This window comes from Strigops habroptila, chromosome 13 (assembly GCF_004027225.2).
Source record: "Strigops habroptila isolate Jane chromosome 13, bStrHab1.2.pri, whole genome shotgun sequence".
NCBI classification, from domain to species: Eukaryota; Metazoa; Chordata; class Aves; order Psittaciformes; family Psittacidae; genus Strigops; species Strigops habroptila.
This window is the reverse complement of record NC_044289.2, coordinates 3,101,412-3,114,150: the sequence shown is the minus strand read 5'-3', so window position 1 is coordinate 3,114,150 and position 12,739 is coordinate 3,101,412. Positions and strand designations below refer to the sequence as shown.

The 12,739-nt window shown below is 44.5% G+C and overlaps 1 protein-coding gene and 1 non-coding gene across 2 annotated transcripts in view; one reads left to right on the top strand and one right to left on the bottom strand.

The window, feature by feature from the left end:
* TRPC4AP (transient receptor potential cation channel subfamily C member 4 associated protein) overlaps positions 1 to 12,739 on the top strand; it is a 42,466-nt gene that overhangs the window by 14,412 nt on the left and 15,315 nt on the right. The window contains exons 4-11 of the mRNA XM_030502525.1: positions 60 to 117; positions 1,253 to 1,308; positions 2,844 to 2,972; positions 3,462 to 3,663; positions 5,579 to 5,773; positions 7,706 to 7,848; positions 9,718 to 9,849; positions 10,421 to 10,479. Coding sequence (XP_030358385.1) covers positions 60 to 117; positions 1,253 to 1,308; positions 2,844 to 2,972; positions 3,462 to 3,663; positions 5,579 to 5,773; positions 7,706 to 7,848; positions 9,718 to 9,849; positions 10,421 to 10,479 — 974 coding nt within the window. The remainder of the gene's footprint in view (positions 1 to 59; positions 118 to 1,252; positions 1,309 to 2,843; positions 2,973 to 3,461; positions 3,664 to 5,578; positions 5,774 to 7,705; positions 7,849 to 9,717; positions 9,850 to 10,420; positions 10,480 to 12,739) is intronic.
* Positions 12,092 to 12,164, bottom strand: TRNAK-CUU. The gene has a single exon. It is a non-coding gene; the product is annotated as a tRNA-Lys (tRNA).

Here is a 12,739-nt window from a genome sequence, read left to right as displayed (position 1 = left end):
TGAATTGGTTATTTGTGTATCAATGATTATTCCCTTAATTCTTTCTTTTGTTTCTACAGCTTTTAGTAGAAATTCTTATGAGACCAACTCTTATCACACAGAAAAAGAAACAGAAAAGTAAGTAAATGAAAAAAAGTAAGTAGTAATTTATCTATTTTAAGTAGTAAGTAGTAATTTATCTATTTTTTTTTTCCATTCTTGCCTTCTGTCCTTATTCAGACAGAAATTCTTCTGTTTCTCTGTTCCCATACCCGTGATTTCCTGTTCCTAAATGAATTATTGGTTTCTTTGTTCTCTGTAGTACTGATTCATGATGGGATTTAGGATAGTCACCTGTTGCAAAGCACAGCTCAGTGCCTTCATGCCCTCAGCATAACATCCCTCAGTGCAGTTAATCTGCAGTCAGTGGAAACTTTCATTGTTATTGTGGGTATAGCTGCTGTTAACAGTTATTAATAATCCACAGAACCTCATTGATGTCATAGGAGTTACAGAGATTGTGAGATAATGAAAATGATGCTGTTTTCCTGACCTAGTCATAGTAACCAGTTTCCAGATGGCTGGAAGGAGAACTTGCCAGTGGGGTGCCGTAATTTCATCACAACTTTCCTGCTGGAGCAGCTTTGGTTTAGTGTTTTCCTTTCTCCTGTCTGTCATTCTGGTTCCCTGAGCCCTTCTGAGCAAAGAAAATGTCATGGTACACTCCATGCCCAGCAGCCAGGGAGCTTCAAAGGTGAAGTAACTTGAATTTGAGCTGGAGGCAGCTGTTGTATGTCTGTACTGAAAACATACTTTGAATATTAAAATGCTGGAGTAAACGAGATTGAAAGCTTTGCTGTGAATTCCTGATGCTGTGTGGAGAAAACTCCCTCCATGCTTAATAGTTAGAACTAATACATATCTCAGGAGTTTCTCATATTGACAGATTTTGAATTGATCTATGATATTTTTCCTAAAATACTGTTTACAACCATATCATTTTCTTTTGTGTGTCACTAAGAAGTGCTCTACACCACAGTACATCTTTGTGGTCATAGGCAGTGCAAAGAGGAGCTTGGGAAGAAACCGTATGAACAGGTCAGGTATAGAGTGTTTCTTTCTCTATTTTCCGTCCTCCAAAGCATTTGCACTTACAATCTGAGCTAGGAGTTAGCCTGAAGTGCTCACTGTTGTATAGCTGTTGATGTCGCTCTGTGAACATTGGTGTTCTCAGCAGCACGTAGGTATTGAGTGTCTGTGTTCTCCTTTGCAGTAAGCGATGACCTCATCAAGGACTGTTTAAGCATACTGTACAACACGTGTATATGTGTAAGTACCACTGCTGTGTTTTCTGCTGCTCATGTTTTACATGTGCCACTCGATAAGACAACATACAGAGCCTTTGAAACTCTGAAACTAAAAATTCCTTCAGCTAAATATAGGACCACCTTCTACTTTGATGTGTTATTCTATTTCTGTGTTCTTAGCCACATTTTAGTTTAAATCCTCTTGTTTGCCTCTTCATGTCCATGTTTCCATAGGAAAACCATGTTGTATTCAAACCTAAAATTTGCAGCTGGGAATGGATGCCTGCTAATTAGTCTTGTTCAGTGATGGTGCTGCAGCTACAGCTGTAGTCTCGTTCAGTGATGGTGCTGGCAAAGTGTTTTAAGTTTGCTCCTGCAACTCCTTCATGTGCTGAATGTTCAGTTTGGTTGATTGCAGATCAGTGCTAAGGAAGACGCTGGGTTAAAGGCCTATTACAATTCCTTGCCTTTAAAATGCTGAAGCTAAAAGCGCATGCCTCGGATGATGCATGCACGGAACATCCTCAGGATTAAGTGAATCCCACATTTCATTATGGCATAACCCAGGGAGCACTGTGGAACAGAAACTTAAGAAAAGGCAATTACTGGCTTGGAGCTCTTCCAAAGATATCAACCTGATCTCAAGAGTTGGAGTCTTAATAGATCATGTTCTCACTATGTGTGCACATGGGAGCGGGAAGAGAGGGAACACTCTTTTCCTGACTGACATGATGATTGTTTAACTGCGTATAGTGCGACTTTTGCAAACTGTGAATGGCATAATATGCTAAGAAACAAGTTTGCAATGTCTAGAGTAGCTGTTTTAATTCAGTATAACCGTTCTCTTGAATGAGAAGCATTCAGGATCACAGAAATGTCAGTGCAATATTAAGTGTTCTTAGGCTTATGTGTAAATATTCAGCAAGTATCTAGTTCTGTGAGCACTGATGATGTGTCAGTTATATCTAATAGACAGCTTTGCAAGTGGTAAGGATGTAGTTTTAAGTTATGTTTAATACCAGGAAAGACTGGCTGTGCTTTCAGCAGAGGTCAGAGCATGAAAGCTGACCGTAGTGAACTCGGTGATGAACCCAAAAGTCATGGAAAAGCATGAACTCGGGTTCATCACTGAGTTCAGTAAGGTCAGTGCCTGATTCTGGTTGCTCAGGCTCTGCCAAGCTGGGAGCAGTGCTGACAGCAATCTGAGGTGTGCTTACATACCATGGAATGGAGCTGGTTACAGTTTGCATGGGGACCCAGAGGCCTCTCTGAGGTATTTCTAGGCATGTAGTGTTTCCTTTTGATTCGGGCAAGTAAACAACTGCCTTGAGATGAAGCCTCTCATCCTGGAGCCTGTTGTTTTTGCATGTTAACTTCAGACAAGGACAGGGGTTAGTTTTGGTCACCATAAACACAACGTTTATGGTGACCCTGGCTTCAGGGGTAGCAGATTCAATAACACATCATCTGTAAAACTGTCCTGCATGTGCCTGTAACAGATGACTTCTCACGGTGGGCTCTGACCCTGGGTCTGTGTGTGCATTTGCTCCTCTCTAGACGGAAGGAGTCACAAGGCGATTGGCGGAAAGAAACGACTTTGTGTTGTTCCTGTTTACACTGATGACAAACAAAAAGACATTCCTACAAACTGCAACGCTCATTGAAGATATCCTGGGAGTTAAAAAGGTTAGTTGCTGGTTTCTTTCTTCATGTGGCTTTTCAGGCCAGGAAGGGCAGCTGTCTCTTTGAGTTGCTGAAGATAATCCTCTGAGCAGGCATCCTCACCTCTTGTAGCTTATTTGAAACCTGTCTGTTAACAGTGATCATCAACTTCAGTCACATTTCGTACAGCAGCCAAGTGATGCATGCGGTATCATACTTGTAATGCTGTTGCAGAGCTTGCAGAGGATAGTGGGGGGTGAGTGTAACCCTGGGAAAACCTGGAATGAAATGTCTATGTACGTTTTGTGGAGAGGGTCGGATGCTGGAAGCTGCTCTGAGGTCTCCACGCAGCTTCTCTTCCCCAGGCTGAACAGCCCCAGCTTTCTCAACCTGTCTCCATACAGGAGGTGCTATAGCCCCTGAGCATCCTCATGGCCTCCTCTAGACTTGCTCCAGCAGCTTCATGTCCTTCTTATCACGTGTGACTTACTCTGCTGATGTTGCCTCCTCCAGGAAATGATCCAACTGGATGATATTCCCAATCTCGCGAGCCTGGTGTCCAGTTTTGATCAGCAGCAGCTTGCGAACTTCTGCAGGATCCTTGCTGTCACCATTTCAGAACTTGACCCAGGGAGTGATGACAAGCACACGCTGCTTGCCAAAAACGCCCAGCAGAAAAAAAACTTGGGTCCTTCTCGAGCTGAAATTAATCAAGGTAATTGTTACATTGGGAACAAACACAAAAGGGTCTCAACAGTGTGTAAAGTTTCCCTCTGCTCAATGTCCCGTCTGTAGCGTGTGTTTCCGGAGGATACTGTAAGTAGTCTGTCTTGCAAAGCATTTGTCGTTATTCACTTCCCTCAAGCAGTATCCTGGAAACAATCTTTTCTGGTAATGAAACTTCCTTTGTAGCTTTTGGTTTCATAGAATATTGGTATATAGGTGAGTTAATTTCTGTCATTTCAGCCCTCTCTGATGAACTGAGTGGCTTAAAATAATTGGGTTTGTTTTCTATCCCTCATGGCCTTCCCTTTAGCAACTCTCAGTAGTTCCATGTCCTCCTTAAAATAGGAATTCCTGGACTAAAACTGCATGCGGAGTGGTTGCTGTTGGAGTAATTCCTTCTCTGCTTTTATCTGACCTTATCCTAAGCAGGATGTCTGTCTTTATCAACAGGGAAAGTATGTTGAATATTAATCATGTTGCCCCCCTTTAGCACACGAAACTTTGTAATCTGTGGGTCTAATATCTGCTTAACTTTGGGCCCAGGGCTGGTTTCCTTATTTTGCTGAGTCCTTCAGATGTGGAAGTCTTGCCTAGAAGGATGAGTATGAATTTAAGAGATTTAAATTAAAGTACCCTCAAATGTAGAATCTGGTTTTTTCAACCCTACTTTTGTGCTTCTGAAGCAGATGTTTGCATAGGCCATGCCAAGCAATTTTGGGAAGTGGAAAAAGGGTTTTTGGAGCTGGTTCTTCTGTCTTCCAGTGTTTTGTGTTAGGCATGAACAGCAAAGCACCATTTAACAGCTGCCACCTCTACAGCATCCAGGGAAAGACAGATACATAGTACAGCAGGCAGAAGCTGAGAGAAGCTTTAAAGGGGTTTGTATTGTCTTCTGCCCTGTGATCACCAGAGCTTGCTTGTAAAGAGCAATGGACAAGTACACATAGATGTGCGTACGAAGTTTAGTTGAACTGAATAAGCTTGGATCCTGCAGAGCTGAACTTAGCCAAGCAAGTGTTTAACTAATCAGTTTTTGTTTGCCAATTAGACACTGTATCTATGACTGTAAAACACATTCCATGTTAAAATTATCCGGGAGCTGCTTCTTTCAGAGGTGGTACCAGCAGGCAGAATCTCACCTCTTTCACATAGTCCTTTTCTAGTTGCATCTGCAGTGCGAAGTGAAGACTTAGCCACGTATCTGTAGCAAACAGGGCTGTAATTCAGTTGTTCAGTGAAAACTTTAGGACGAGATGCACCTCCCCAAGCATTTTGCAGACCAGTGACTTGTGTCCTTGAACTGCTGTTCCTGAGGGTGCAGTTCCACGGTTAACACCCTCTAACCTGGGGCTGCTGTCACGTGTTTCCCATCTGGTTTGCTCCATGAAGAACTAATTCAGGAAACCATACTTAAAAGGGTAACACCACTGAAGCTACTGAAGTGAGCTGGTTCAGTGTGCAGTGAAACACACCACAGGAGGTAAAGGAAGGAGGTAGCATCACACAACAGAGGGAAGGGGAGGTGGAGCTGCCCCTTCCAAGGGCTGCTGCTTTATTTCTGCCAGCTTGATTTTCAGGCAGGTAAGTTCCTTGGTATTGACTCACTATGGACTGGAAACCAGCAGTGCCAGCTGGAAACAAGCAGTTAAAGTAGGGTAGAACTAGTTACACAAACCAGTATAACACTGATTGAATTACTCCTAGGGTATGTACACTCAGTCCTTAATAGCAGAGTGCACTCACTTCTTCCATCTTTGGATCTTTTTAACCAGATGGAATTAGTTTCTCTGTACTCTTCTGTATTACTAATGGGGATATTTTGGTAACTTGTGGTATAGAGGATGTGCTGAGTGTTGTGTTGGTTATTTTCAGTCATAATAAATACTTTGATTTCTTTTTTTCAGCTACACTTCTGAATATTCCAGGCTTCATTGAGCGATTGTGCAAACTGGCAACAAGGAAGGTGTCTGAAACAACAGGTACTTCTAGCTTCCTCCAGGAGTTGGAAGAATGGTACACCTGGCTGGGGCTGGACAATGCACTAGTGCTTGATACACTGATGAGAGTGGCAAATGAAGAGGCAGAGCAGAGCAGTACAGGTATCTGGCTTGCATTCCTCTAGCCACTATTAGCTGCTGCATACCTTAACCTTCTACAATGTTTGCCGTGTGTTGCTTTTCCTTTGATTCCCCTTTTCTTTCTTGGAAAACCACCAGCTCAGCATTTAGATCTGACTCCTGTTTTGTCCTCATGTAGCACTGGTTATTTTTTTCGTGAACTCAAGTTAGAAGAAGGAAATGTGCCCTTTGCATGCCTAAATAACACTGTGACACTGTACATCCTCAGCACTGATCTCCCCTGGACTGACAAAAAGAACACATACCTGAGGGGAGGGACCTCACCAGCATTTTGCTCTAAAACTTAATCTGATGGCTTCAGGTCCAAATACTTCATCCCAGGCAAATGATCCCTTCTTTTAAAAGGAAAGGTAGTGCCAGGAAAACTAATTAAGTTAGTTGGGAAATAAAATAATTCTTCCAGGTTGAGTGTGTGGAAGTGTTAATACAGCCTTAGAAAATGCTTTGAAGTAAACATGGGGTTTGTTTCTTCACCCTTCAATATTACAAAACTCCAGTGTATGTCTTGGAGAACTCCAAGTACTTGATATCGTCATGAGAATGATCCCCAAATGTTGATGCCTAAATCTTTGCTACTGTGCTGCTTTAGAAAACTTTCTTCTTACCCAGCTTCATTAGTTTTGTAGCAATTAATTATTAGAACTTCTGAAAATACACAAAACCTCCCATGAAATATGTGAATAGCAGCATCTTGCATATAGCTTTATACACGTCAACTTGGTGGAAAGGACAATGGGGGGAATGGCTTTAACCTGCCAGAGGGGAGATTGAGATGAGCTCTTAGGCAGAAGCTCTTCCCTGTGAGGGTGCTGAGGCGCTGGCACAGGGTGCCCAGAGAAGCTGTGGCTGCCCCATCCCTGGCAGTGTTCAAGGCCAGGTTGGACACAGGGGCTTGGAGCAAGCTGCTCTAGTGGAAGGTGTCTCTGCCCGTGGCAGGGGTTGGAGCTGGATGAGCTTTAAGGTCCCTTCCAACACAAACCAGTCTGGGATTCTGTGAAACCAGAGAGTGCTTGGTGTTCTGGAGCAGAATTCACAAGGCTGAGGTGGAACCACCAGTTAGCAAGCAAACCCAGATGCACATTCCCAGTGCGCTGCCTCAGTCCCCAGTGACTTGTGGCTTGGGGACTCTGAGTCAGAGGTGGCGTCTGCGCTGTTGTGCTTTGGTGGTTTCCTTCCTTTGTGTGTCTGCATAGTTACTGTTTCTTCACACGGGTTCAACAAGCATTCATGCTGTCCTGTGGCAGGACAGTTCAGCCCTCAGATATGTTTTGTGTAAAGAGCTAACTCCTTTCTGAACTGCAGCCTGCAAGTTTCACTATGTCCATAGTTACTGTCTCTGTGTCACTCATGATTTTTGTCTTGCAAACATAGAATGGTTTGGGTTGGAAAGGACCTTAAGGTCATCTAGTTCCAACCCCCTGCCATGGCTTGTTATATCCTGTTTTTGCTCTTAGCAGTATAATTCTAGACAGGGCTCTTGAAAATTATTTAACTGTGGCCTAAGTATACTGGTGTTGAGGTATGAAATGAGAACGGACAAATAGTAAATGCTTCTGATAATCTCACCCCTACTTTTAATACCTCTTCTGCCATGTCCTTTCTGGTGCAGGATCATAGAGGTGATCCTGCTTATTTTAGGTAGATGATGCCCTTCATCCATGGAAAAAAATAATTAATTTTAAGAAATCTAATTTTGTTTTATTGCAGCTCTAATTTTCTATTCTGTGGCATTTAATTTAAGTTGGTTCTTTGCTGCATGGCACTATTTTTAGTTAAGATTCAAGCAGATGTGCTGGTTTTACACCTGCAGTGTTTCAGTGTACAAGTAATAACTGCTACAAATCCTTTCCTGTTGAAGCTGCCTCAGGCTTACATCTTTGCTATCTTGTTCAGAGTCTTCAGATGAGAGTGGCTTGGCCAACACCTCGACACGAGCACAGCTTCCGCAGCCCATGAAGATCATGCATGAGATCATGTATAAGCTGGAGGTGTTGTATGTTCTCTGCGTGCTGCTCATGGGGAGACAGAGGAATCAGGTGAGCACTTGAAAAGGGTCACTCCTGCAGAAGGTGATGTCTCTTGAAACCTAAATACTCATGAGTTAGGTCATGGGCACAAAAACATGAGAGGCAAAGCTCAGGGTGTAAAGCTGGGTAAATCCCATCAGCACAAGGATGCACAAACAAATGTCATTGCTGAGAGCCAGCACGAGCCACTGGGCAGGGCTTGACATAGGTTGTGTGACCAGTGTGTGTGGGGGGGTGTCAGTCTCTGCAGAGCTGCTGCTCTGATGCAGGAGGATGCTCCTGGATGAAGCATCCTGTCTGTGTGCGTAAGGAAGGGTGTGGGTGCACCTGGATGCTTCAGGAGCTGCAGTTAGGTGTTCTTCCCCTTCCTGGTGCACTGGTGACCTGCTCAGAACCCATCCATCCCTCCCCTTCCCTGGCTGCTTTCACTTCTGGAAGTCCTCTGGGGTGACGGAGTGGTTTTTGCAATAGGTTCCCATGTCTCAGCTGAGTGTGAGCATGGTGTTAAACTCTCAGCTGGGAGGACACTCTTCAGGGCTGTCTGCACTAGGTGCTGCCCAGAAATCCCACTCATCTGTTCCTTTTGCATTTCTTGCTTTCCGAATGGAAAATAACTTGTTCCCTGCCTTCCACAGGCTTATGGAGAACCAGTCACTGTAGCTTGGCTGTAGTTTGATAGAAACTGGTCAAAAGCATATTGTGAAGGGAAAAGAAAAGCAATCTGTTGGTGCAGTTTTGACAGATTTCCAGCTCTGGCAGCCTGCTCAGCTAGCAGAGCAGCTTGGAATAGTAGGGTGTTTGGATGCCCTAGAGACTGGGAGGATCAGATCATTCTGAGCTGTTGAAGAGCTCTTGTATTAGGCAAGAATAGCTGTGTTGGGCTGCTGCTTGAGCGCATTTGTCTTTGAGTATTTTATTCTTTACTAATAACCTCATGCCGTTTAGGAGTCACAAATACCACAGGCAGTCTCTTAAATCTCTTAATCTGAATTTAAAACAGAAGTGCTTTTGTAGTACAGTCCCAAACATAACTAACCTGCTCACTCTGAACCTACAGTGGATACTCAACAGTAACCAGAGGAAACTAGCAATTCTTGCAGGAACCACAGTCAGTGCCATAAGAAACTCATAATCCTGTTGTCATTGCTTTTAGAAGTACTGTTTCTGTTGGGCATAAAACTACCAGAGCATGGATCTGTTGGGAGGAGGTTTTTTCCCATTGTATGGAGTCAGATAATGATCCCTGCCTGATTTCACCGCAAGAATGCAGCTTTATAGATGCAGCTTGTACACTTGGTTTCGTCTGTTGTGCTTGTGCCACGCTGGCCACTGAGGGACTGTAGGGAGTGCTTTGTTCAGAGAGATTCCTCAGAGCTGCTGCTGTTGGAGGCTTGTGACTAGACCAAAGTGTTTGAGAGCATTTTAAAGTGAGGGAGCACCAAGGGGCTCCAAGCTTTGCAGTCAGTCAGGGTAGTGTGGCTGAGGTGAGAAGGAGCTGCATGCTTCCTCAGCTGTGATACTTGGAGATGTCCAGCAGCAGGAATGTGATTTCCATATAGATGGGGCTATAACCATCAAAAGAACAATCAACTACACTGTGAACAAAAATAGGAATGAAAACTTGTGCTTCCAGAGGGGCAGGGTGGTTAACTGAAGCATTGGGTAACAGCTTTCTCCCAAAATGTCTGGTGTCTATCCATCTCCACCAAATGGAAACTGCTCTAGTGATACGCCATGGTCAGTGTGCATGTAACCACAAACACATGCTGTTTGCTAAAGGAATTCACTCTTTCTGTTGTCAGAGGATGACATAATTGTGCCCATCTGTTTACCAGACTGTTCTGTCCATATGGGGTATGTGCTTCTCTTGCTTTCCAGGTTCATAAAATGATAGCAGAGTTCAAACTGATTCCTGGCCTCAATAACTTGTTTGACAAACTGATCTGGAGAAAGCATTCAGCATCAGCCCTGGTTCTGCATGGACACAACCAGAATTGTGATTGTAGCCCAGTGAGTAACTTCTTAAATGTTATATTGGACTTTTATCCTATCATTTACTTCTGGGCAGCTGTATTGAGTAACTGGGTGCTTGGATAATAAATGGAGATGTGCGTTCATGTATTTTTGATGAATTACTTGGTTTTGCTTAACTCTTTATCTTCGGTTCATGTTGGCAAGTTAGCCTCTTCACTCTCCATTAGTTTGGGAACTGGGAAAGGGTAAGTTCTGTGGTCCCTGGAGGCCAAAGGTGGAAGGTGACCAGAATTAAGGGCATGATAGCTAGTGGGTCTAGCAAGGAGAGGCACAGAACACAAAATGAATCACAGTCCGGTCTTTTTGGGGGGTGGGAAATTATTAACCATTACATGCACAGGCTTGGAGGCAGTTTCCACTTCTGTTCTATTTTGGGAAGCCTGCAAAGTGCAGCCTTCTCCATTTATGCAGGTCGCTTGCTCCGCTGCCCAAGCGGGTTTGGTTTGGATAGATTTTCAGTTCAGCTGTTTCACGTCGGCTTTGGTAACTAATGATATCCACAAATACTAAAGCAAAATCTGTTGTCCTTTCTTGTCTCTTTTTTTAGGACATTACTTTAAAGATCCAGTTCTTGAGGCTTCTTCAGAGCTTTAGTGATCACCATGAGTGAGTATGAAAAGCTGTGGGAGATTGAGGCTCGGTGTGTTTGGTTGCAGTTACAGTGGGTGTCGCAAGCATGGAACATTGTACTGTCCTTAAACTTGATTCCATGTTCATGTGCCTTTCAGCTCCTGCTGTGAAGAGGTTAAGAACGTGCTTGCAGTGGGCATGTCTTAATATGTCTGTTGATGATTTAAAATAGCCCATTTTGCTTTGTGTTGCAATGAATTGAAACGTTTATACGATGAGTGAGCACTTTCTGGCTGAGGGAATAGGGAGGCAGCTTTCATGCTGCTCTTTATCTGTCTTCTCCCTGAGAGTTGGTAGTGAGCCAGTGTGCTCGCAAGAGCACACGTACCCTGTGAGGACATGTTCAGGTTGGAAGATCAAGGTGAAAGGCAACCTCTGAAGAGGTTAATCAGGACTCCTTTGCCTTTTCAAAAGGCTGGGAAGACATGATTGCTGTCTGAATGCCAGCAATAGAAAAAACCTGATGAAACTGGATGGGAAAATGTTAAAGGAACAATTATCTGTCAGCTAGCCATTGGGAAGCTAGGTTGGAAATAGGAAGAAAGCTTCTGTTTGCCTTCAAAAGGCATACTTGCAAAGGTTGGGTCTGCTGGAATAGTGATCTCTAAATGCTGTACTGCTGCTACAGAGGTACTCTTTGCTCTGTTCTGACATGTAGAATCATATCTTGCAGTACAGTGTCCTGTTGCTCTAATTGAGTCCTGCAAGGTGGTGGTCTATTGCTTACAAACATCTGCCTTTGAGGCATACAGCACTGCTTGCCTAGCTGCTCAGATCTACAGTGATACTTCGTGTAGGTTTTATCTAGTACTGGATGGAAATACCAGCCTTTTTGATTGTGCAGTATTAGCTTTGAGACTGGGGAACTGCTGGAAATACTGTAAGCAGAAGGGTAAAGCTGACTTATTGTAAATCCTCCATGCAGGACGTTGTTTGCCCAGGAATCACTCCAGGTTTTCCAATAAAATCTCTGTAGATGATATTCCCACTTAAGTGACTGTCCTGGGTTCAGCTATAGCAGTCATTTTCCTTCTGCTTAGTAGCTGGTGCAGTGCTGTGTTTTTTAACTTTCAGCCTGGGAACAACGCTGATAACACCGATGTTTTTAGTTGTTGCTAAGTAATGTTTATTCCAACCAAGGACTTTCTCAGTCTCATGCTTTGCCAGGGAGGAGGGGAAGCCGGGAGGAAGCAGAGACAGGACACCTGACCCAAACTAGCCAAAGGGGTATTCCATACCACAGCACGTCATGCCCAGTATATAAACCGGGGGGAGTTACCCGGAAGGCCCAGATCACTGCTCGGGTCGGGCTGGGTATCGGTCGGCAGGTGGTGAGCAATTGTATCCTCTCCCCTTGTTATTTCACTAATCGTTATTATCATTGGTGGTAGCAGTAGTGGTTTTGTGTTATACCTTAGTTGCGGGACTGCTCTTATCTCAACCCGTGGGAGTTACATTCTTCCCATTCTCCTCCCCATCCCTCCGGGAGCGGGGGGAGGAAGAAAAGGGGGGGCGGGGGGGGAGTGAGCGAGCGGCTGTGTGGTTCTGAGTTACCGGCTGGGCTCAAACCACGACAGTTCTTTTTTGGCGCCCAACGTGGGGCACGAACCCACGACCCTGGGATTAAGAGTCCCATGCTCTACCGACTGAGCTAGCCGGGCTCAGAACCACACAGCTACTCAGACCCTGACCACAACAGTCAACACAGCTACTCCAAGTACAGCAGCTACATCAACCCCAGTGACAAGCACAACAGCTACTCAAACCCTGACCACAACAGACAACGCAACTACTCCAACTTCAAATACAGCAGTTACACCAACCCCAGTGACAAGCACAACAGCTACTCAAACCCCGACAGCAACAGACAATGTGGCTACTCCAAGCACCGCAGCCACACCAACCCCAGTGACAAGCACAGTAGCTACTCAAACCCCGACAGCAACAGACAATATAGCTACTCCAAGCACCACAGCTACACCAACCCCAGTGACATGCACAGTAGCTATTCAAACCCCGACAGCAACAGACAATATGGCTACTCCAAGCACTGCAGCTACACCAACCCCAGTGACAAGCACAGTAGCTACTCAAACCCCGACAGCAACAGATAATGCAGCTGTTGGTGTTACTCAACTCCCAAGCACAACAGCTGCACCAACCCCAGCAATAGACATTGCAACCACTCCAATCCTAGTGGCAGACACTGCAGCCACTCCAACCACAGTGACAAACA